The 22,246-nt window shown below is 45.3% G+C and overlaps 2 protein-coding genes across 2 annotated transcripts in view; one reads left to right on the top strand and one right to left on the bottom strand.

The window, feature by feature from the left end:
• The first annotated feature begins 3,814 nt into the window (after positions 1-3,814).
• PRKAB1 (protein kinase AMP-activated non-catalytic subunit beta 1) lies at positions 3,815-9,759 on the top strand. Its single transcript, XM_026037793.1, has 7 exons — positions 3,815-3,984; positions 4,068-4,234; positions 5,145-5,238; positions 6,211-6,325; positions 7,590-7,723; positions 8,223-8,291; positions 8,377-9,759. The coding sequence occupies exons 1-7, from the start codon at positions 3,820-3,822 to the stop codon at positions 8,452-8,454; spliced, it is 822 nt and encodes a 273-aa protein (XP_025893578.1). The 5' UTR covers positions 3,815-3,819; the 3' UTR covers positions 8,455-9,759.
• A 1,791-nt stretch (positions 9,760-11,550) lies between these two features.
• Positions 11,551-22,246, bottom strand: part of CIT (citron rho-interacting serine/threonine kinase) — a 66,365-nt gene continuing 55,669 nt past the window's right edge. The window contains exons 37-47 of the mRNA XM_026037843.1: positions 21,905-21,985; positions 21,567-21,702; positions 19,673-19,812; positions 18,726-18,818; positions 17,749-17,857; positions 17,499-17,627; positions 16,668-16,748; positions 16,019-16,097; positions 15,719-15,898; positions 14,554-14,857; positions 11,551-14,049 (exon numbers count right to left, since the gene is read on the bottom strand). Coding sequence (XP_025893628.1) covers positions 14,026-14,049; positions 14,554-14,857; positions 15,719-15,898; positions 16,019-16,097; positions 16,668-16,748; positions 17,499-17,627; positions 17,749-17,857; positions 18,726-18,818; positions 19,673-19,812; positions 21,567-21,702; positions 21,905-21,985 — 1,356 coding nt within the window. The 3' untranslated portion in view covers positions 11,551-14,025. The remainder of the gene's footprint in view (positions 14,050-14,553; positions 14,858-15,718; positions 15,899-16,018; positions 16,098-16,667; positions 16,749-17,498; positions 17,628-17,748; positions 17,858-18,725; positions 18,819-19,672; positions 19,813-21,566; positions 21,703-21,904; positions 21,986-22,246) is intronic.

The following is a 22,246-nucleotide window of genomic DNA, read 5'->3' on the forward strand; positions in this document are numbered from 1 at the left end:
CGCAGGACACAGCTTGGGCTCACAGACGTCCTTCTACTTGTGCCCCTATACACAGGCCTGGTGAGGTCACATCTGGAGACTGTGTCCAGCTCTGGGCTCCCCAGTACAAGAGGGATGTGGAGCTGCTGGAGAGAGTCCAGCGCAGGGTTACGAGGATGATCAGGGGCCTCGAACATCTGCCCTGTGAGCAAAGGCTGAAGGAGCTGGGCCTGTTCAGCCTGGAGAAGAGAAGGCCGAGGGGCGACCTCATCAGTGTCTATAAATACCTCAAGGGAGGCAGTGATGGGGGGGAAGAGGGCGCTCTTTTCAGTGGTGACCAGCGACAGGACTAGAGAAAACGGCCACAAGCTGAGTCACCAAAAGTTCCGCAGGAACTTAAGGAAACACTCCTTGACAGTGAGGGTGACAGGTGGTAGAGTGATACGAGGTAGTGGTGGGATATGGGATGATGGTGGGACAGGGTGCTAGTAGGACAAATGGCATTCATGGTACATGTGGTGGTGGGACATGGGGTGTTGGTGGGACAAAGGGTAGTGGTGGTGGCACATGGGCTGGTGTTGGGGCATGGGGTGGTGGGTCATGACAGAGTGGTGGTTCTTTGTGTGGTGTTGGGACATTGCGTGGTGCTGGCATTTGGGGTGATGGTGTTTCATGAGGTGGTGATGGGTCATGGTGTGGTGGTGGGATATGTGGTGGCAGTAGGACACAGAGTGGTTGTGGGACACAGCAGTGATGGGACTTGGGGTGGTCCCAGTGGCACATGGGATCATAGAATCATAGAAACCTTACAGTTGGAAGGGACCTCTAGAGAACATCCAGTCCAACTCCCCTGCACACACAGGGTCACCTACAGCATGTGGCACAGGGCAGCATCCAGGCAGGTTTTGAAGACCTCCAGAGAAGGAGACTCCACAACCTCCTCGGACAGTCTCTTCCATGGCTCTGTCACCCTCACAGTGAAGAAGTTCTTCCTCACATGCAGATGGAACTTCCTGTATTTCAACTTATATCCATTGCTCCTTGTCTTGTCACTGGCCACCACTGAGAAGAGCTTGGCCCCTTCCTCGCTACATTCTGCCTTCATGTACTTATACATAGTGATCAGATCTCCTCTGAATCTTCACTTCTCCAGAGGAAACAGGCCCAACTCAGTCGCTCCTTGTACGGTAGTCCCACAATCACTTGACATGCTGCCACCACCATACATCCCATAACCACCCTCTGTCACCTCACCACCTTGTGTCCCACCAACACATTGTGTTCCACCACCACCACATGCACCAGAAATGCCACATCCCACCACCACTCTATGTCCCAACATCATCCCGTGCCCCACCACCATTTTATTTCCACCACCACCCAATGCCCCACCACCACCCCCTACCCCACCACCACTCCATGTCCCACTACCAAGCTGTGTCCCACCACCACCCTATATCTCATCATCAATCCATATCCCTCCACCATCACATGTCCGATCGTGACCCTCACCATGTCCCACCGCCACCCCTCATCATATCACCACCTCATCTCTCACCACCAAGTGTCCCACAACCCTTTATGTCCTACCACTACCTCGTGTCTCACTGTCACTTGATGTTTCAACATCAGCACGTGTGCCATCATCACCCTGTGTTCGACCACCAGCCCATGTCACACCACCACCCTATGTCCCAACTTGGTTCCATGTCCCATCATCACCCAATGTCCCACCACCACACTCTCCACAACCACGTTGTGTCCCATAACCACCCCCTATTCAAACACCACGCTGTGTCCCACCACCACCCTATGTACTAATACAACCCATTGTTCCACAGTCATTCCATGTTCCACCACCAACTCATGTTCCACCTCTATTCCAGGTCCCTCCACCACACTGTGTATCACGGCCACCCCATATTCCACCATTAGCCCGTGTTCCCCAATGTGCTGGTGGAACACAGAATGGTGGTGGAACATGATGTGGTAGTGTGAAATGGTGTGGTGATTAGAATGCAGGTAGTGGTGGTCACCATACATAAGATCATTGTGGGATACAAGCTGCTGCCTGGACACAAGGTGGTGGTGCAACACAGGGTGATGGTGGAATACAGGCTAAGAGTGGGACACAAGGTGGTGGTGGACAAGGGGTGGCAACTGAACACAGGTTTCCATTAGGAGACAGGTTGGTGGAGAGGTCATAAGGTGGTGATGGGACTTGTCGTGGTGGTGGGACATGGAGTACTTGTAGGATACAGGATGATGTTGGGACACAGGGTGCTGTTGGGGCACCGGATAATAGTGAATCATGAGGCAATGGTGACATGGTGTGGTGGTGGGACACGGGGTGGTGGTAGGACATGAGTTGGTCGTGGAACACACACCGCAGTTCCCTGTGGACACCATATGGCAGTGCTGGGACACCAGATTGGGTGCCGGTGGTGGTGGAACACAGAGTGGTCGCAGCACACAGGGTGGCAACAGGGCATAGGCTGGTCTTGTGACATGGGGTGGTGGTGTTACAAAGGGTGGTCTTGGTACATGAGGTTGGGTAGGACATGAGTTGGTGGCAAGACATGGGGCGGTGGTGGGATATGGGGCAGCAGTGGGGGTTGACAGCAGGATACAGGGCAGCGAGGTGGTCGTGGTACACAGTGAAGGTGGGACACGGAGTGGTTGTGGGACACAAGGTCGTTGTGGGACATGGATTGGTGGTTGGTGATGGCACACAGGCTGGTGTTGCAGCATGTGGTGTTGTCGTGGTGGGACGCAGGGTGGTGGCAGAACATGGCGTTTGGTGGGACATGAAGTTGTGATGTTGGGAGGTGGGATGGAGGTGGGACACGTGGTGGTGGTACACAGGGTGATGATGGGACATAGGGAGGGTTGTGGGACACGGGGACAGTGCTGGGACACAGGATGGTGTGGGATACAGGTCGTGGTGGGATATGGGGCAGAGCACTGGGCGGCTGTGGGACACAGGGTCAGGCACTGAGTGTTAGCAGGACATGGCGAGGTGGCAGGGGTGGTGGTGGGACCTGGCGGACAGGACGGCGCTATCAGGATGTGGGGGTGGTGGTGGCCAAGCAGCCTGTTCTGAGGGTGGTGACAAGTGGGAGCAGGAGGAGGCCAAGGAGACGGGCTCGGGGCGACGGGCCGCGCGGGGCGGCCGGAACGTGCGCGCGGGGCCGCGCGGGCGCCCGAGCCGCGCGCCGTGCGGCGGGACGGAAGCGGAAGCGCAGCGGTGGCGGCGGCAGGGCCAGCGCGCGCGGGGCAGGCCGGTGAGTCCCCGGTGAGGCCCCGTGGCCGGGACGGAGCGGGGCACTCGGGGCCCGGGACAGGCCGGGGCCGCGCGGCCTGCGGCGCCTGCAGGGACAGGCGCGACTCGCAACAACCCCCCTTCCCGCCTCCTCATCTCCGCTCCTCCACATCCTTGTCATGGTGTTTTAATTTCATGCTCAGCTTCTGTCAGGAATAGAGAGTTTTTTAAAAAAAAGGGCTTCTGCTCTCCGCAGGCAGCTGCGAAACGGCGGCTCTCCCGTGCCCGGTTTTGTGAGGTTTCCTCACTATGGGGCAGGAAACAACAGTGTGTAGCCAAGCAAAACTTCTAAAACTCCAGCTTGAGACTCTCACTGAATATCTCTGGGAAACAGGCACTGATAAAGCTGCTCTTTGTTGCGAGCACGGTCATAGTTTTAAGATACTTGCAGGATGAAGTAATCACTTGTCTTCAATTCAGAGTCTGAGTTTCCTGACAGGTCTGCTCTCTGCCTCCTGCTGTTCTGACTTAAAAATACAGGTGCTAATTTGCCTTTTCCTCCTCTTAGAGCTTTGAAAATGGGGAACACAAGCAGCGAGCGAGCAGGCCTAGAGCGTCATGGGCATAAGGCAACCCGAGGTGACAACTCAGGAGGAGCCATCAGTACGAAAGAGGGTGACAGGCCAAAAATCTTGATGGATAGTCCTGAAGATGCAGACCTGTTCCATGCAGAGGAGATGAAGGTAGTGCTGGTTTGCCTTTAGGGAAATATGGATTATCTGAGTGTGCCAGTTGTGAACTATTCTTGATCAAGATGTGTTCCTAGGCGCCGCTGGATAAAGAAGAGTTCCTAGCCTGGCAACAAGATCTGGAAGTCAGTGATAAAACGCCCACTCAAGCTCGACCAACAGTCTTCCGTTGGACTGGAGGAGGGAAAGAAGTTTATTTATCTGGCTCCTTCAACAACTGGAGTAAAATTCCTCTGACAAGGAGGTAATAAACTTCTGCGGCATCAGTAATGTAAAGCAGTCCCTGAGCACTGGGAATGATGAGTGCAGTGAGAAAGGTGGTGCTTAATGTTGCCACTTTCATATCAAGGTCTTGAGGAGAGAAGCAGGAATCTGTTTCTCTTTTACTGTTTTAAGAAAGGAGATACCTGGATCTCTTTATAGGCTGAAAAAAAACTAGCAGAACTGAATCAAACAGGCTGAAGTAGAAAAGAGTTAATTATTCCCTGCTGAATTCTCAAATCCAGCTCTGTGGTGGTGTAGGCTGGCACTCCTTACCTAAGAAGAGAAGTGGTGGTATTGCCTGGCCTGTGGGGATGGCTCACACGGCACTGTCTCTCTCTGAGTGTCTTTGAGAAGGCACTAAAGAGTTCCAGAGAACTGAAAAGTTCACAGCACAAGGATGTTAAAATTACCAAACAACAGCTATTCAAACCCAAAGAATGTCAAAGCGACAGAACTGATGCTTTCATCTTCCAGTCATTGTTTATTCACTTCACTGGCACCCGTAAAATGCAATTTGTGATGACAAATATTGGAAAGCAAGAAAAATTAATCCTTTTTTTTCCATCAACAAAAGCATTGATGACAAAATGAGGTCTTATGTACTGACAAGTAAAATGAAAATGTCAGAGAGATTTTATGAAAGTTCCACACTAGTTCCTTTATGATGCCAGGGGTATCAGTATTAATATTAAATATATTAGGACTTGTGTGTTACATTAACTATAATCTTATTCTTTTCCTTTATATTACACAAGAGATTCTCTTAAACCCGGTGTTGCCATATTGACATTCTGCCTGTTAAGGAGATTCATATTCTATGTCATGGTGTTTGTCACAGAGATTGATGCACTTTTCGGAATATTTCATGGGTGATTGTCTTAAAATTCCAGTCACAATAACTTTGTGGCAATCCTGGACCTGCCAGAAGGAGAGCACCAGTATAAGTTCTTCGTGGATGGGCAGTGGACACATGATCCTTCAGAGGTAATGTTTTCTTTGATATTTAATAGGTTTACTGATTGATGAAAAAGGGAAGCTGGATGTTATTCTGCACCAGTAAGTGGCCTTTTCAAAGAGAAAGCATTTGTTAACAGCAGCAACTGACTGTTTAGTCTACAGAGATAGATGTTTCTGATCCCAGCTGGCTTAGGCGGTGGCACCTGACTGAGAGCCTGAAATGACAGGAGCCTTCTGTAAGAAATAGGTGACAAAGGTGCACTGGGTATTGGTTTATGAGTGATGGTGAGCTTTTCTCTTCCTGGTGCCCAGCTGACTTTGAGAACACTGTAGCATTGCTGACAGCTGAAATCTCTGTCTCTCTTGCTTTCTATGCCAGAATATTGCTATTGCTGCTCTGGATCTATCCATAGTGCATCAATTGCGCCATAAAGTCCTGCAGGCACCAGGGCATTTTCCCTTCCTCTGCTGTAAATAATCCACAGCTTGCCCTGCAGCCCTACCTGCATCAGAATTAGCCATTCACAGCTGCTGGTTCCAGGCTTTTGGCTGCTTTTGCAAACTTTGCAGAATCACGTACTAAATTGAGCTTTTAGACCCTCTGCCTTGGACTTTAGCTTTAAGAGTAAAATTCATGCAACTGCCTGTACGGCTTCAGATCGTCTAGATCTTACCTGCCTCTGAAAGCCCTTCTGGGCTAATCATTAACTTTAGGCCAGACCTAATCTAGCTTCAGCTGTAACCCAAGATTTTCTATAACCCAAGACTCCGTAGACTCAGCAGGCTCAGCTGATAGAAATCCCCCCTACCCAGTCCCAAATCCTGTACCCACCTTTTAACATAATGCTAATTCTGCAATGGTGAACTCTTTCATATCTGGTGCTAATATACCTTGAAAGGAATGAATCTCATTGTTAATACCAACTGCATAGTTTTTAAAAATCCTACTAGTCCTGCAAGCTTCTTTTGTGGTGACTTTTGTCTCCTGTTTCCTCCTAGCCAGTAGTAACCAGCCAGCTAGGAACTGTCAACAACATCATTCAGGTGAAGAAAACCGACTTTGAAGTATTCGATGCTTTGATGGTGGACTCCCAAAAATGTTCAGACATGTCTGGTATGAAGCTACTGGTAATCTTATATTACACCTGTTAGAGCTGTTAAAAATTTCCCTCTTCATTTTTGTCTTGAGTTAAAGCTCCAGGACAGATTATTCTCTGCTTTTGACAGGCTCTGTAGACGTGTGCAGGCAGCATATCTGAACAGAGGAAGAAGGCAGAAGAGCCTTTGGCCAAGCATTGCAGGTCATTAAAGATGTGATTAGGAGGAAGCCATGAGCGCTTAATTGCAATTCATTTGTCCCTGCAATGTGAAATGGCTGCTTTTAGTACATTCAGAGGATCTGTCTCTACCTTAAAACATCAAGCCAATGTTGACAGCCTAAATTCCTCCTAATACCATTTTCCTTTGCTAAGAAATGGCCTCAGCAGATCAAAAAACGCCCGATAAGAAATACAAATGAGATGCATTTTAGTCATGCTGCCACAGGCTGAGGAGTGCCTCATATCCTGTCAGTTTAGTATAAGTAAACCATATCTTTGAGCAGAACATTTTGACAAAGTTATAGGAAAAGAGGCAAGATTTACCTTGGATCATCTCAGATCCACTTGGGTCTCTGTTCTTCATAGGCCTTTGCAGACACTCAAACCACGATTGAAGTAGCATCTTGTCTTCTTCTTAGAATACCTTTTTATCGGAGGCAGAAGGTGCCTTCAGTTGATTTTTACTCTATACTTTGCCCCTGGACAAAGATTTTTGGGGAAAGAGTGGGATTTGTGAGACTGGGATTGCAAGAAGCAATGGAGGAGCCTAGTAGATCCTGTCCCATAAGTGCAATAACAACCCTCTGTTATCTTGCTTTCTACCCTGAACAGCTCTTTCTGTCCCTCTACTGGAATAATACCTGCTTTTTACTCTTGCATCTCATGTTTTTGTGCTTAGCATTCCCTTGCAGATAATATTGTGGAGCAATGTTTAGTACTAAGTGTTTGCTGGCGAAGCGCTGGGTGGAGATGATACTGATGAAATTCTGGAGCACTCAGAGCCCTGCCTTGCACATCTTTGCAGCTGGTCTCAAGGCTGACAGGCCTGGGATGTCTAAAATGTCTAAAATGTCTTTCTTTTAAGGCTCTCGCAGACTGTTGTTACTCTCCTCATGCAGTGAGTGATCCTCAATGCATCAGCTGCTACAGTTCTTTCACACGCTATTAACTTCTTTTGGTCGCAAGTTCCTGGGTGTGAGAATCTGCTTGGAGGATCTTTAAAGAGCAGATATTCTTCCAGACTATTTTAAGAATAAATATTTATTGTCTCTCTGGCAGAGCTGTCAAGTTCGCCCCCAGGACCATACCACCAGGAACCTTATGTCTGTAAGGCAGAGGAGCGCTTCAAATCTCCACCCATTCTTCCCCCTCACCTGCTGCAGGTCATCCTGAATAAGGACACGGGCATTTCTGTGAGTACATCAGTTTCCTTTGCTGAATAAGGTCCTTGAGAATGTGGGCAGAGATGGAAAATCTGTGTACAGTCAAGGAGAAACATGGAATAATTGCCATGTTCATAAATTGCCTATTACACAAGTCCAGATGGGTCCACCTGTAGTAAATTTCTCTCTACCTGACCTGTTTCAAAATGAGAACTGAGTTGTTACTTGGCTCCCAGAAAACCAGATCTTCCCACTGCAACACCACTAAACTGTGCTGAAATTGTCAAAAGCAGGTAGGAAATAGCTGAGGTCTGTTTCATGGTCTCAAAGGGTCCCGCACTGAGAGGATCTTAGTTGCATCTGTGTTTGTTGATGGACTCGGTGCAAGAGGCAGTATTTGAGGGTATCACCACACAGTTATTGGCAGTGGTTATCACCCATCATCTGTGATGATAAATTGTGAGTTCTTGCTGGTTTTTGCCTGTTATTTCCACAATCTCATGGCCCCCCTTTCCTTTTTCCTCCCCAGTGTGATCCAGCGTTGCTCCCTGAACCCAACCACGTAATGCTGAACCACCTCTACGCACTTTCTATCAAGGTGAGGGGCCAAGGCCTGTTCTTCCTCACACATGAACCTTTCGGATAGCCATGTAATAGGTCCCCTTGTTTCCCATCTCTCATAGGACGGAGTGATGGTGCTTAGTGCTACACATCGTTACAAGAAGAAATACGTGACTACGTTGCTGTACAAGCCGATATGAACATCATGGTTGTTTCTGACCAAGTGTTCTGGGCCAGTGTGGTCTCAGGAAAAAAAAAAAAAAGTATATTTTCGTAACCAAAAGTACTCCTGCTCTGTGCTGCAGCAAACAAACTCTGATTTCATATTATTTCTGAGACTTCCAGGTTCTATATTTGCCTTATTCTTATCCCACCTTGGAAGTTCTCGGAGATGACAGCTTCACAATGACTAGACTAATGGCAAAGTGGCAGTGCCAGTTGTCAGCTCAGTTAAAAACACTTAGATTCATCTATGTAATCGATTAGGCTGAAAAATGTCAGAACAGCAGCAGATTAAAGACCTTCAGCAGTGATGCACACTATAAAAATACCAAAAAAAAAGCCTAAAATCTAGAAAGTTCAGGATTCTTGTGGAATCGGAATTGAGCTCAACACTAAGCAGAGCAAGCCCATTACTGCTTTCATAACTTAATCCGTGCATCAAACACAATTATTTTAGTAGCAGGTTTGAAACTTGCATGGCTGAAATAAGTGTGAAACTTGATGTTTTGTAGCAGTCTTTCTAGGCAAAATTAGTGATATAATCACCCACAAGGTCATTTTGATTTTACAGTAGACTGGGAGGCACTGTGTTATTGTTAATAGTTCTGTAGCATTTCTCTTCCTGAGAACAGAAATACAACTTTTCCACTGTGGAATTTCTGGTAAAGACTTTTTTTTTTTAATGGCTGGATTTTTTTGTCAATCATACGTGTGTCTTGCAGTAATCTACTTTTTTGCAACCGACGTCTCACGCTGTCACTGATAAGGGCTTCCTTAAGCTGGGATAGGGAGCTGTAAGAAATCCAGCGCATCCCGTTTAGGGATTAGTTCTTCAGTAACAGCCTCTGTCAGCCGAGTTGATGTCTGTAAGATACTGTGCAGCACCCTGTGTCCTGGGGGCCAAATGTGCAGTGGAAGCAGCAGCTTTCCGCTTTTCCGTGCGCGGGGCTGGAGCTGGATCCTTCCTGCCGGAGGAAGTATGCACCAGCAGCAAGTATGAAGTCCCTGTGAGCCGGGCTGTGGCACCTCCACAGTTCTTTTCCTTGTGTTCCTGTTTTCCTAAGTGAATACAGCGATGTCTCTCCTCTGCACTGCCCGTCCGTGTTATCCCAAACCAAACACAACCGCTGCCACGTCGCAGCCTTCCCAGAGGAAGCGTCTCAGGAGGGACCCCGCAGGCCCTCTCCGTTGCTCCTGTCTGGTGCCTGCTAAGTGCCAGCAACTGTGCCAATGATCCCAGCCCGTGTCCTCCTGTGGGGAAGAGCACGTCGGCAATAACACGAGCGGGGCAAAGCTGCAGCAGCGGCCGCGGGGCTGCTCACCAGCCTTGTTGCAGTATCCCGAGCGGCTCAGTAGAGCTGGGTCTAGTGCAATGGTTCTCTCTGAAAACTGTCTTTCATTCTGTGCTGTCGATAGTCCTCGTTCTGAAATATACAATTGCTTTTGTTTCCAGCCTTTTCAGAAACAAGTTAAAAATAAAGGATTTTTCAAGAAAAGCAGATGACTTGTTTTGTTCTTATCCTTCCCCTTATGTTTTCTCGGCCTTGGCTTCTTTGAGTTTGGTATTTTTAGAACCTGCAGTTGGTAGTTGTTGCTTTACACGTTACACTAGACCCACTTTGCAGCACTTTGTTATCCGGAAAGAAGACGAAGGAAGCTTTAGTGGGCTTTTCATGACACAAAGCTTACACAAAGCAGAACACTCAAATACAAGCCCCAGTAATCCTGCAGTCTCAAAAACACAGTGCGAGCCTCAGGGCCACGGACATTTCCGTGTTCCCATAAACCTCTATTTAAGCAAACCTGTGTTTTTTCCAGGCCTTTCTCCTTGGCACTGAGCGTGTCTGGCTGCGCTTTCACAGGCCACCATGGGTGCAACTGGCTGCGACTGGGCACTGGGACAGCCTGGACCTCCGTAATGTTCTTAGGAGCACCAGAGAGCACCTGCTTGCACAGAGCTCAATGAGGGGAGCGGGGAGATGCGTGCATGTGCTGTGTGTATACGTGGCATGTAAGCACCCTGCCCAAGTGCAGAGGCTCATCACGATTTAAAGGGAAGTAGGAAGCGGTGCCGAAAGCAAAGGCGCCAGCACAGCAGGTGCCGGCAGTTCCCGTTCCCGTGCTGGACAGCAGGATTGCCGCCTCCTGGATGGGAAACTCAGTCAAAGCACCCGGCAGCTGGGCCGGGCCTGGGGCGAGAGGTGGTGGCCGCAGCGCCCCTGAACAAGGCAGGGGGACAACGGCCGCAGGGCCACCCCGGGAAGGTGGCTGGTACCTCCTGTGCCCAGCAGCACCGGGGGTGCAGCCGCCTGCACGTGAGCCACCCCCGCCCCCCAAAAAACACCAGTGGGTTTTCAGTGGGAACGCCCTCCCAGCCCCCCAAAACACACTGGGGCAGTAAAGCTGACCGTGGATTGGTGCAGAAGTCCTGATAAGCAAAAGGCTCAGTAAATAACTTCTTTTTCTTTTTTTTTTTTCTTTTTTGTTTTACTCCACCAGTTTCTGGAATAATTTTTAGTTTTTGTTACAATTCGGATCATGCATCATAAAGACTGCAACAATGAGGGTTAAATAAGTCGTCTTTGTGCACAGTAAAACCGAAATAAAGGAACATTGAACAAGTTAGCATTTCATCCGATACATCCGCTAGTAGGCACAATAGATAAATCAAGCAGCTTGTAATTCTTTTTTTTTTCGGTTTTCTTTTTTTAAATGTAGAGCAGTTTCATGAAGGATGTCATGGAGACCAGAATGTAATGGGAGCTATTAGTAACCCTCCCACACACCCTCCGCCAAGCCCTGCCTGGGGGGCACGGGGGCGGCCGTGTGCACAAACCCAAAAACACGGAACAGTAGGAGGACAAATTAAGTTACTGTAGGCAGCAGTGTGAATATTAAAAACCTCTTCCTGTGAAAGAATACTTCAGACCCTGTAAAAACTGGTTCAGTTAAAAATAGATGTATTTACATTTAAGTCTGATCTAGCAAGTTTTCCCAGCAGGTGGAAGTTCAGCTGTACAGGAACTGCAGGTTGTATTCAATCGGCATTAGGGTTTTCATGAAGGTTTTTAAAAAGTTGCAGCTCTTAAGCCTTAAAAGCACCAGCATCTTACAGCGGTGGGATGAGTAACTCTCTTCGTCCCCTTTGCTATGGGTACCTTGCTGGGATCAATCCCAAACCCGGGATTCCCAAATCCCAAATCACTCTCGTGTTAATTAAGATGGGTTTTTCCCAGCTCAAAGGTGAGGGTCGTCTAGCAGGGCCAGGCAGGGGGCCCGGATACTCACGCGTCTTTAACGGCCCCCCGTTTAGCTCGAGGTGTTGGCAGCCGCCTGCTGCTCCAGTACAATATTTGGGCAAATGCACCTGTGGTAGGTGGTATGGAGATGCTTAACGCGGTGAAGCCATTTATGCTACGTGGTCAGGAAGTGACAGCTCTCGGAAGGCTAAATATTGTCAAGGGAAGCTCTTTGGTAAGCGAAGGCGCCTATCGATTACACAGCCTCTACTGCTGGGTGCGAGGGAGGGGGCTCAGCGGGCGCTACGGGGAAGGACGGGTTCATTTCACCATGCCAGTCAAGAGAGTTATTTGTTTTATTTGGTTCTTATTCAACAACAAAGTTCAATACTTTCCAGGTGGAGCTTGGAACTGACCCTCTGGTTCCCTCCCTTGTCAATAATAAAAAGGTAATGAAGAAAAACTCTGTACTTTTAGATACCTAAAACCTCATTTCTGCTAACAAGCTTCAATTGCAAGTTAATGTTACAGTATTTCTTCATGGGAGCGAGGACTAAGCTGAGGCCTCTCCAGTGTCTGAAGATGGCTGTCCACAACCACCAGTAAAACAAAAAGCTAGTGTTGAAAAACCGCACAGTTTACAATAAAAAAGTAGAAACCAATTCAATTCCCTTTTGTTACGAATATAAAGTTTCTTGTAACTATGTACAGTCCTTTGAGCTATTTCTATAGCAGGAAGCATTTCACGAACAAGACACAAGATATACACATTCAGGACTCAACAAGCCCGTTTCTGAGGTCATGTAGATCTTCCATGAGATGCAAAGATTTAAATACTGCTCTCAGTGACCTTCCAAAGTACTCGGACTGGGAGACAAAATTTTCAGCAAGTTTCCTGCCAAATCACCTGATCTAAAACAACCCAACAGACAACAAAATACAATATTCATGAAACTTGCCCAAGGACACTGACAAGGCATTTGAATTTTTATGGGTTTCTAGGACAGGTTAGCACGGGCTTGCAAGGGACTAGCAGAAGTTTAAGTGTGTGGCCAAGGGGAGATCGGATGCAGTTTTGCTCTTTCCAGTTGTAAAGAACATGGTTGTTCACCGAGAGCCTTGCTAGTGCAGAGTGAATGGTCGAAACCTGCTTCGAGCATCGTCTGCTTCGTGATCACAGCAAAAGAGACTAGAGAGCAATCGGGGCTGGAGGCTGGCTCTGCAGAAGCAAAGGCGGCGGTGGCGGTGGTGGTAACTGCCAAAGCTGTTTACTGTGGGCATCCTCTTGTGCCATGCCATTTGGTTCTTATTGTACGACAAGTTACAAACCACCGAAGCAATCGGTGCGGCTCTTCTCCCCGCTGCTTTCCTTTGGAGCTTTCGGGGGAAAGCGGCAGCTCTCAGGATTTGGGACTACGCGGACGTCACGTCTCAGCGACCCACGTTTAATGCCGGAAGGAGGAGACGAGTGTGACTGTAACTCTTGTCGTAGAATAAGGCCTGTAGCTCTTCACTGCCAAATTTCCAGTAGTTACTAGTGGTCATTTTGCAGTGCAATCTAAAGGTTTCTGTTAATTTACAAGTGAGGCTACAATACACTACTTAGCAAAGCAACCCAAAAGGAGAGAGCGGCCAGTGATGGTGCAGCAGCATGCAGTGAACTGTCATGCAGAAGACCTGGGTCACGTCTTACACCCCAGGAGCTTAGAGATAATGCACTTTGTCTCGGGGTACACAGGATCATTGGAAGCGGGGTTCTTCCCTCCCCACTGAAGCTGCTCTAGGGCAATCTTAGAACAAAATAACTTTCAAAAGTGGCAGGTGAACAGACTGCTCAATATTGAATTTTCTCGAGTTCTGTAGCGAATATCCAACCACACCTTCTACTGAAAGACTCAGTCACCTTGGCCCTTCTGTATCGAGGCCATCGGGAACTCCCAGCACGTCTCAGAACTACGATTAATTACTGGGGAAGGGGCACTAACCTCATTAAAGATCTGGGGGGAGATTCTAGTCCCCTTTGACTTTCTTGATGAACTACTCGGGACTAAGGTGAATACAAAAAGTTCATGAACTGCTTGAAAGAGTAACAGTAGTACAAAGTGCAAAAACAGGAGTGCAGGAAAGTGCGGAGAAATTAACTGAGATGCGGAGAATCCTTAAAAGCATCACGGGTCTCCTGATGCAGAGCTAGCTTTGGCCCAGGAATGCTGTTTGGGTGACTGGGCAGCAGTTGGATGGAGTGCATATACTCAGTGTATTTCCTTTGTTTTTCCTGCAGGTCAAGACGAGTAACTGTCTAGCTGAGACTTACACTGAAGACTGGTCCCAGACCTGGCAGGGAAATTAAAGGACAGTTATAAGTTGCACACACTTTTCTCCCACTTGCACAGGTGCCAGAAGCAGCGTGCAGTCCAACTAGCACTGAGCGGGTGCTGCAGACCGGCTTCCTCCTACAAGACACAGTCAAATACCCAACAAAGACAAGTGTCATCAGCACCACTCTCAACACTGCAGCCCTCTCCATTTCTTTCTCCAGCCATCTTCTCCCTCCCAAGTCTTCAATAACTTCATTTCTGTTGGTGAAAGCACCTCCTCTTTCACATCTGGAGGACTGTGACCTATTCCTGAGCCAAGCTGCTTTTGCAATTACATACAGCTAGCACAAGGGAGGATGCTCCAGGGCCAGGGAATTACATAACTTCATATATGCTGTGTTTTATTAAAAGTAAAGTGGGGTGAGATTTGATTCACTCTTCCCCTTTACAGTACCAGCAGCCCATCCAAACTCCACAACTTTTCCTGAGAATGGAGAAGTTCGCCAAGCTCCCGACTTACCTTGTTGACTTGGGAGAGGGGGGTTCTGGCACCACTGCCAGGCATTCGGCCTCGGCTGCTCTCATCAAACAGTCTCCCAGGGGACCTTTCTCTGCGGGTGCTCAGGAGTCGGCCTGGAGACTTTTCCCTCTCCAGTGGGCGCCCGGGAGACTTGTCCCTCCGCAGCTCTGTCCGTCCCTCGCGGTACCGGTGTGGTGTGCTTGGCTCTCGAGGGTGGCTTGGACCTTCCGGCGGCCCCGGGCTTGACGCTACCCGCTTGGTGATGTGCTCGTTGTATGTGGGCGGACCTCTCTTGTTAGGGCTGCTGTCATTCAAAAATAATGGACGCGAACCGCTGAGCGACAAAAACCTTAAGTTATATTTTTTTACTAGCAAAAGTAGGACTTTCCCCCAACACCCAGCAGTGTTTAAGTGGAAAAGCATCAGGCTTTCAGGAATGATGCTGTCACGTTAGGGACACTAGCACTGAGTAGAACTAACGTAAATCGCATCTGTGTAACAGCTACAAAATTATAGATTTTCCTCAGGCTCAGTATTTTTAGTATTTTTTCATACACGAGTGCACTGAAAATTCATTTATGTCTTTTTACACACAAAAATGTATGTTAGCTGCAGGATATTCAGGCTATGTTAGGATAAGCTACAAGCCTTAATTCTTTTGATGTACAGAGCCACAACATTTACTTACCTGTCTAAAATATCCTTGTTCAGTTGAACAGAACAGCACTACAGGACAACTTCCTAAAGCACTCTTACTCTTACGACATACACGGGAGCAAAGGGCTCTGGATTTAGAGACTGTTACAGTCAACTGACATTTATTGTCACATCAATAGCAACTACGCTCGACAAGTTGTGAAGTCAACATGAACATGAAAGTAAAACATCTGAAGATCAAAAAATATCCTTTCTTTGGTTTTGGAAGTATTTGTGGTGGAAATTACCCATGTATTCCTAACAGTTTACATTTCTTAGTGTGGTGGGCTTTTAATCATTGATTTAAATCATTGTTCAACTCTAGCATTTCTTTGAGTTGTTCCTGTGAGAAGTTAACCTCTATCTGTAAGAATGGACCGATGGCATCAGTATTTGGTGTAAAATTAAGATGTCTGCAATGAAGTTTCCATTCGATCTGCAGAAACAATAGGTGAAACGTAACACACACCTGCGTGTAGCAGAGGAGCCTCTGTGGTGCTCGTTGTTGGTCTCCTTCACTAGGTTGCCCTTACAGCAAATCACCCTTAGTTTGTCTTGGTAGGAGGAGGCCAAGTAGATAGCTCCAGATGAAATTGCAGGCCCTAGGTACCGTGGATTGGGTATCTCCAAGTGGGCTCGTGCAGGAGTTCTGGGCAAAATTGCAGGAAAAAAATACAAGAATAGTACACATTTTCCTAAGAACGTTCGTGCACATACACACACTCTTGCAGAACATGCTGTTCAAAGCTATGCAAAGAGAACAACTTACCCTAGAGAAGCTCGTGCCTGAATCTCAATCACTTCAAGGGAATTGAAGTGGGTCACAAATAGATAGGGCTCCCTGTAGGCTGAAGCAGTATTGCCAGTGCAGGAAAAATACAACATGAAAGATCTCGATTACTACATCAAAAGAAAGCATCAAGAAGAACGATGCTTCAAAAGAAGCATCACTGAACACAGCAGAATCCAACAGCTCATACAGAAAAGCAAGCATGTGAGTTTTCTAACAAAACATAGGCACTATCATTAAGTATCATGGTAAGGGCATTAAAAAAAGACTATTAAAAGAACAAAATCCATTAGGCCATGCAGAAGGCTGGAAGATTCCACACTGAAATGATACATTCTTGACTATTTCAGAAACTTCCAAGAATCATTAAAAATTCCACTTGCCAATTTAGTCACACTAGACTAAACAAGGAAATATTTTGATTTAGTTTGCCTCTGTTCACACTTCATAAGATCTGCCACTTGGATTAATAATGATCTTGTACCATGGAAAATTCCCAGTTTCTGGGAGAACTTGAGACTCGAGACGACGAGACAGGACTGTTGAGACTGAAGAACATCCTTCCCACAAGGGTGTTTCTTGGTTTCAGTAATGTCCATAATTCAAATAAATGTCCCTCAACACGTACCAAAAGCTAATGGCAAGCGATTCCATTTCAGGTCATCTGTCCTACTGCGTCTGCCATAGGAATCCACAAAGACACCAAACTCTGTCAAAAACAGTAATTTCATGTAATGAGTATGCAGCTGGAGTTTATTTTTGAGGGGACAAACGCAATTAACTGTGTACTTTTTAACAGTGACATCAAATAGGCTAGATTTGTGAGTAGTTTAAGCACCAAAAGGTAGTTCTCTTTAATTAAGGTAAGGTTATGAATCCATTTACTTCTACAGTTTGGAAGACTATGAGACTTCTGCTGTAATTCACCTACAATTACTGCTAGTGGGCTTTTGAAGGCTTACTGTGTATTGCCATGGCACTATGCGAGGGGGCCAGTAAAAGCAGCTGTATGAGAAAATAACCAACTCTTATTTTGCCCCAAGATTAGAAAGTTGCATCTTTATGTTTGGAAGACGGAAAAAATTACCAAGTTTGAAAAACCTTAATATTTTTTCAGGACAATTGAACCTCTTTTTGCACTTACCTTTCACTGCAATTGCTTCCTTTCCCTCATATACTGATTCATAGGCACAAAGAATGTATAAGCCAAAAGCAAGCTGACCAACACTGTTCCTGTAGCCTGAATTATTAGAATGTGCCATTTTTGAGCCCACCTGGGCATCTTGCTATTCACGCTGCCAGCAGCTCACCTGGGGCTTTTAGATTCAGAGTTTTGAATAAATCTTTGATATCTTGTATCAAAGTCACCTCTGTTTAGTTTTCCATTACTCCTGCAGTCAGGTATCTTCTGATAGTTCATGTACTGAAGAAAGCAGGTACTATCCTACAACACACTTACCATGGAAACACAGCAGGTACTCCTCCCTCTGCCCTGTGGGGTTCACTTGTATGATACTGACTGGAAAACTGTTGGTGGAAGCAGCGAACACAGCCGAGGCCAAAGTGTGGTCATTTTTATCCAGAAACTCTGTAAAAAGCACAGAAAATAACAGCTCAGTCAGCACCAGCTTCTTTAGAAAGTGGTGGTGCTAATCCCCATAAAAGCATCATGGAGCCACTTGGGGTGTTCACCAGGACATGTCTCCTACCTTCAAGTGTATACTGCTTCATCTCAATTTCATAGAACTTGTTGGTTCCAATGATGATGCTGTAATTGGTCAAATGGATGCAGCTGCAAGGCTCTGAGGTTTCAATCTCCTGGAAAAGAAGAAAACACAAACCAGTATGAGGTCCCTGTAACTACTCAGAGATTTTGCTTCCAAAAGATGACTGATTGCAACATTTATCTCTATAAAAAGGACAGAATGCAACTTCAAACTCACGAACTGTTTAAAATACTTGAGAAAGTACTTTTGCTGGAGGGGCAAATTTCATTAGGTATTCCTATTTTTCTGTCCAAGGATGTCTATCGACATATAAAATTTAATCATGACATTCACTAGACCTGTGGTCAAGAGGAATACTAGGTTAGATGCTCGGGGTATTATCTGCCTATAATTTGCTATCTGAAGAGCTACAGCAGAGAAGCTATCTACACAGGCACATGAGATCCAAATCTTACTGTCTTGTCTGGTTTATACATATGCATAAGTACCCATATATCAGGCTAGGATACGAAACAGAGCTAACTAACTTGTTCTGTGTGGAGGTTAACAAATACCCTTTGATTTTCACATGAACACTGAAAAAGAAAAGATACCCTTTGCTTCTTTAACTGCAAAGAAGAGAGAAGTCATTTATTGTGGATTTCTCTTAAGACAGAGATGAAGCAACATTGCTGAATAATTAAGAAGAAAGCCCGTTTGGGTAAAAAAAGGAAGTCTATGATTAAAGCTGGGACCAGTATCTCTAAATTCACAATGCTGTTCTGCCCCTCTCCATATATGTCAACTCTTCTTACAGGAAATTGCTGCCTACTCCAATTTTAGACAGCCTACATTGTAATTTGCTGTCATTTTATCCGGCAAACAACACTGTTATGCATGCAAAAATCTTTAAGACGTTGCTCCCAAGCAAAACGAAAGTCTTCATGCAATGTGCTACTGAAGGAACTTACTCAGCTTACCTTTCTGATACAGTATTTGCTCAGGTTCTCATTATATCGCAGAATAACCACTTTATTGGGCATGGCTGCACATATACAAAGACCATTCTCAACCTATGGAGAGATCACAAACACAATTCAGGAGAGGAATACAGAGTAAATTCTGAGGCCAAGCACATGAAACAGTTTCAAGTACCTCTCACAAGTATATTTTTAATAGGGTAGTAATTGCAATTAGTGAAATAATGAACAGCCTCTGCACGTTCTTCAAAGAGAACATAGATTTGCTTCTGTGATTTCTTTCATATTTGAAACAAGTTATTAAAAGATTAGAAGCTTTTCCACAGAAAAATATTTCATTAAAAGTGGTAAGAAATTTATCCCAGTTAGACCTAATTTTAACCCCTCACACTGTGATTTCAAGCCTTACTTCAAACTGAATGATGTTCAGTTTGATATCAATCTAAGTAATTTGCAGAAGTGATTCTTAATGGGAACTTTTTTTTATGGCTGAACGTTCCCTATTGAAACTGGGAATTAGCGTAAATATCAAATGCTATCAATTAGTACAAATGCATAAAGCAAATTTGCTCCCCTAGAAATTGTTAGACTACATTCAAGAACAATTAGTTCTTGGAGTTCACTAATTATAAATCTAAAAACTGAACTCAGCTGTGAGGAAGCAGTTGAGCCACATTGTGCTACACTTCCTGTTACGTAACAGCTTAGGACAAACCACCGTGTTATTCTGACTGAGCTTATTCATACTTGTAGTAGATCCTCCACTCTGTTTCCACCTCAGTGTCTTTTCTCTTCCTCCCAGTGCTCCTTTTCTTTGAAGAAAAACATCAAATGCAAAAATAGAGATCCTGAACTGGCGGCTAATGAAATAAAGATGTGGATTTGATTTATATTAAACCCCAAACAGGCTAACAGGGGGTCTGACACATGAAGCAACTATATCCTACCTTGCCAGCAGCAAACAGGTGACATCCTTTGACAGCCTCAAAGACATTTGGTGAGACATCAGGCTGGGCAGGGAGGTGAGACTGTGCTAGAGACTGCTTCACTTTCTTTACATCAACAAGACACAGAGCCCTTTCTTCTCCTGGAGACACAAATTGTTATATTTTGTCAAGGCAGAGCTTCCCTATTCTCTACAAAAGTCTGTTTTGTTACCTAAGCTGCAGCATATCTTTACAGACTGTTACTGTGGTAACAGCCACAGAGGATGATACACGCAGCATTCTTTCCACATCTTTCCTATTAAAAGTGAACCAGAAAACTTGCCAAAAATGATCTCACGGCAGGCAATAAATCCACTGGGAGAAGAACCATTGTCTCCATGGATTATTAGTGCTGCTAAGGTCTAGCAGAGCATCATTAACAGTGGCCTTGTTAGGTTGTTAGGGCACAATCCAAAATTAGCCAGAAGGTATTCTTTTATCCTTCAGAGCTTCTTAAAGGGCAAGATGCTTTAGCACCCTTTTTTTTTTCTTTTTTCTTTCTCTGTGCCAACATAACCTGCAAGGGATTTGCAAGAAAGGCCCCAATGAACAGCATTAGACACTAAGTGTCAAAGACACGTAGACACTTACGAGGTTTTTCTCCTAAGTCTAGAGATTCAATAACATATCTTTTTTTCTAAATTTTGTTGTGAATTTTGCATTTGTAATTATTTTTTGTTTTAGGATAATAAAAAGGAAAAGGAATGGACAATTTAGAGCTATACTAAGGAAAAACAATCCCCCTAAAACATCTCAAGAAAAATAATTTGCTTTTAATTCTCTGCAAATGTCATATAGACATCTGGTGACTAGGGCTTGTAGATGAAGATATGCCCTAGTATTCAACAAGGCCACACCAAAATAGGTAGAATTCCAGAAAACCACACAGATGGAGAGATTACAGCTGGTGCTACTGACACAAGGTAATTTTAAATAATGAAAACAATCCTAATTCTGTTACATGGATTAGCCTTTAAAACATGACAGGTTGAGAGTTGCTGGCCATAGATCACAGTGACCACATTCTGGTCTTCAAATGTAACTATGTTAAGAAAAGTTTTATGCAGTGATTAGGAAGAAATGACCTCTCCGATCAGCTCAGCAGTCTTCAGATTGAATTGGTTTTGTAGGATCCTTAGTTCTGGCACGGAGTCATAGTTATTTCTCCTGTCTTCATCCCTTTCTGTGCAGCCCCAGAGTAACTCCATTAGGAGATGAGCACTCCAGGCAGCTTCTGCTCCTTCTTTACTAAAGGGTCTCTCTTGGCAAAGTAATGTACAGCAGAAGCAGGAGGTACAAGCTGTTCTTGGGCTTTCTGGACTGCAAGTAGCTCAGAAGTGCTACCCCATTCCATCTGAAGTTGGTCTAGCTATTAAGTGTTACTGCTGTACACCCAGAAACAAGCAAAAAACCAACCAACCAAACAAAAAATCCCCATACAACTGCGGCTTAACTATAGTGACATTCAGAGTACTGAGCTCACAAAGGAAGCATAGACACTTATTCACTTATTTTGCACTAAAACCTTTACTAACCTAAGCTGGAAATGTTTTGTTTCTGTTCTTCCCTCCCTCAGCTTTGGAAATTGAATTTCTTTCAAATACAGTGATGTAATTGAGCCTTCACTCACATTTCATTTATGTGAAAATCTTGGACAATACTATGTTAACCGCAGTAATTGATTCCTAATGATACACGATTAATAAAAGAAGTCTGTAAAAAAAAAAAAATAAAGGAAAACCTAGCCCATTGGCACTGTATGGCAGACAGTTTCATCCTGGCCTTAGAGAGTAATTATACTACCATGAAGTGGTAATATTACCATAAAGACAAAATGGAACATGCAGTGCCCTACCTGCTATCATGAGTAGCTTCTCCAGATCCTTGATGAGGTAAATTTGGAAGACAGCACCCATCCCTGGGATGTGAGTTAGGGAATTCTTCAGTACATTCAGGGCATAGAGACCTTCCTCTGCTCCCACCAGCACTACCTACAAAGGCAAAAAAGAGCATTACATGAGAACAAGTTCCATGAGCAAGCTTGGCTGATATGGGTTACGAATGAAAAGACAAAAAAAATATATATATATCCATCAATGAAGTGTATAATTATAAATAGTGTTGTTAAGAAACAAATTCTAAGAATGGAATAGCTGATACCTGGTATTAAGTCCAACAGGGCATTATCATTACCTGGTCACTGAAGGGCATCGTGCAATTTATATCCAAACGGTCTTCACCCTCTAGCTTTAGCAGGGAGTTTCCAAGCAATTTCTGTAAATTATAGAAAGATTTTTCCTTGTTAAGTTAATCTTTATCATGTTTTCTATCTGTTCTCTCTCATATTCGGTATTGAGAAAACGGTATCTAGCTTTTCCCTTAGCTCCTAATCTAGCAGAACTACTGGGTCAATTTTAGCTGCTAAAATTGTGAAGTCTAGTCGTAATATGGACGGAACTGATCAGCATTTTAACAGCTTACACTTGTCATTTAAGACAAGAGAAAAGCCTGCACAGATTTCTTGTTCTCAGAAAC

Source organism: Nothoprocta perdicaria, unplaced genomic scaffold (genome assembly GCF_003342845.1).
Source record: "Nothoprocta perdicaria isolate Ctin4 unplaced genomic scaffold, notPer1 scaffold_2, whole genome shotgun sequence".
Lineage (NCBI taxonomy): Eukaryota > Metazoa > Chordata > Aves > Tinamiformes > Tinamidae > Nothoprocta > Nothoprocta perdicaria.

Excerpts from the sequence above, each read along its gene's own strand:
- PRKAB1 (XM_026037793.1), top strand. The coding sequence starts at position 3,820 with ATGGGGAACACAAGCAGCGAGCGAGCAGGCCTAGAGCGTCATGGGCAT. Across the intron at positions 3,985-4,067 it reads TCCATGCAGAGGAGATGAAG|GCGCCGCTGGATAAAGAAGA; the intron begins GTAGTGCTGGTT and ends ATGTGTTCCTAG. Across the intron at positions 4,235-5,144 it reads AAAATTCCTCTGACAAGGAG|TCACAATAACTTTGTGGCAA; the intron begins GTAATAAACTTC and ends TTAAAATTCCAG.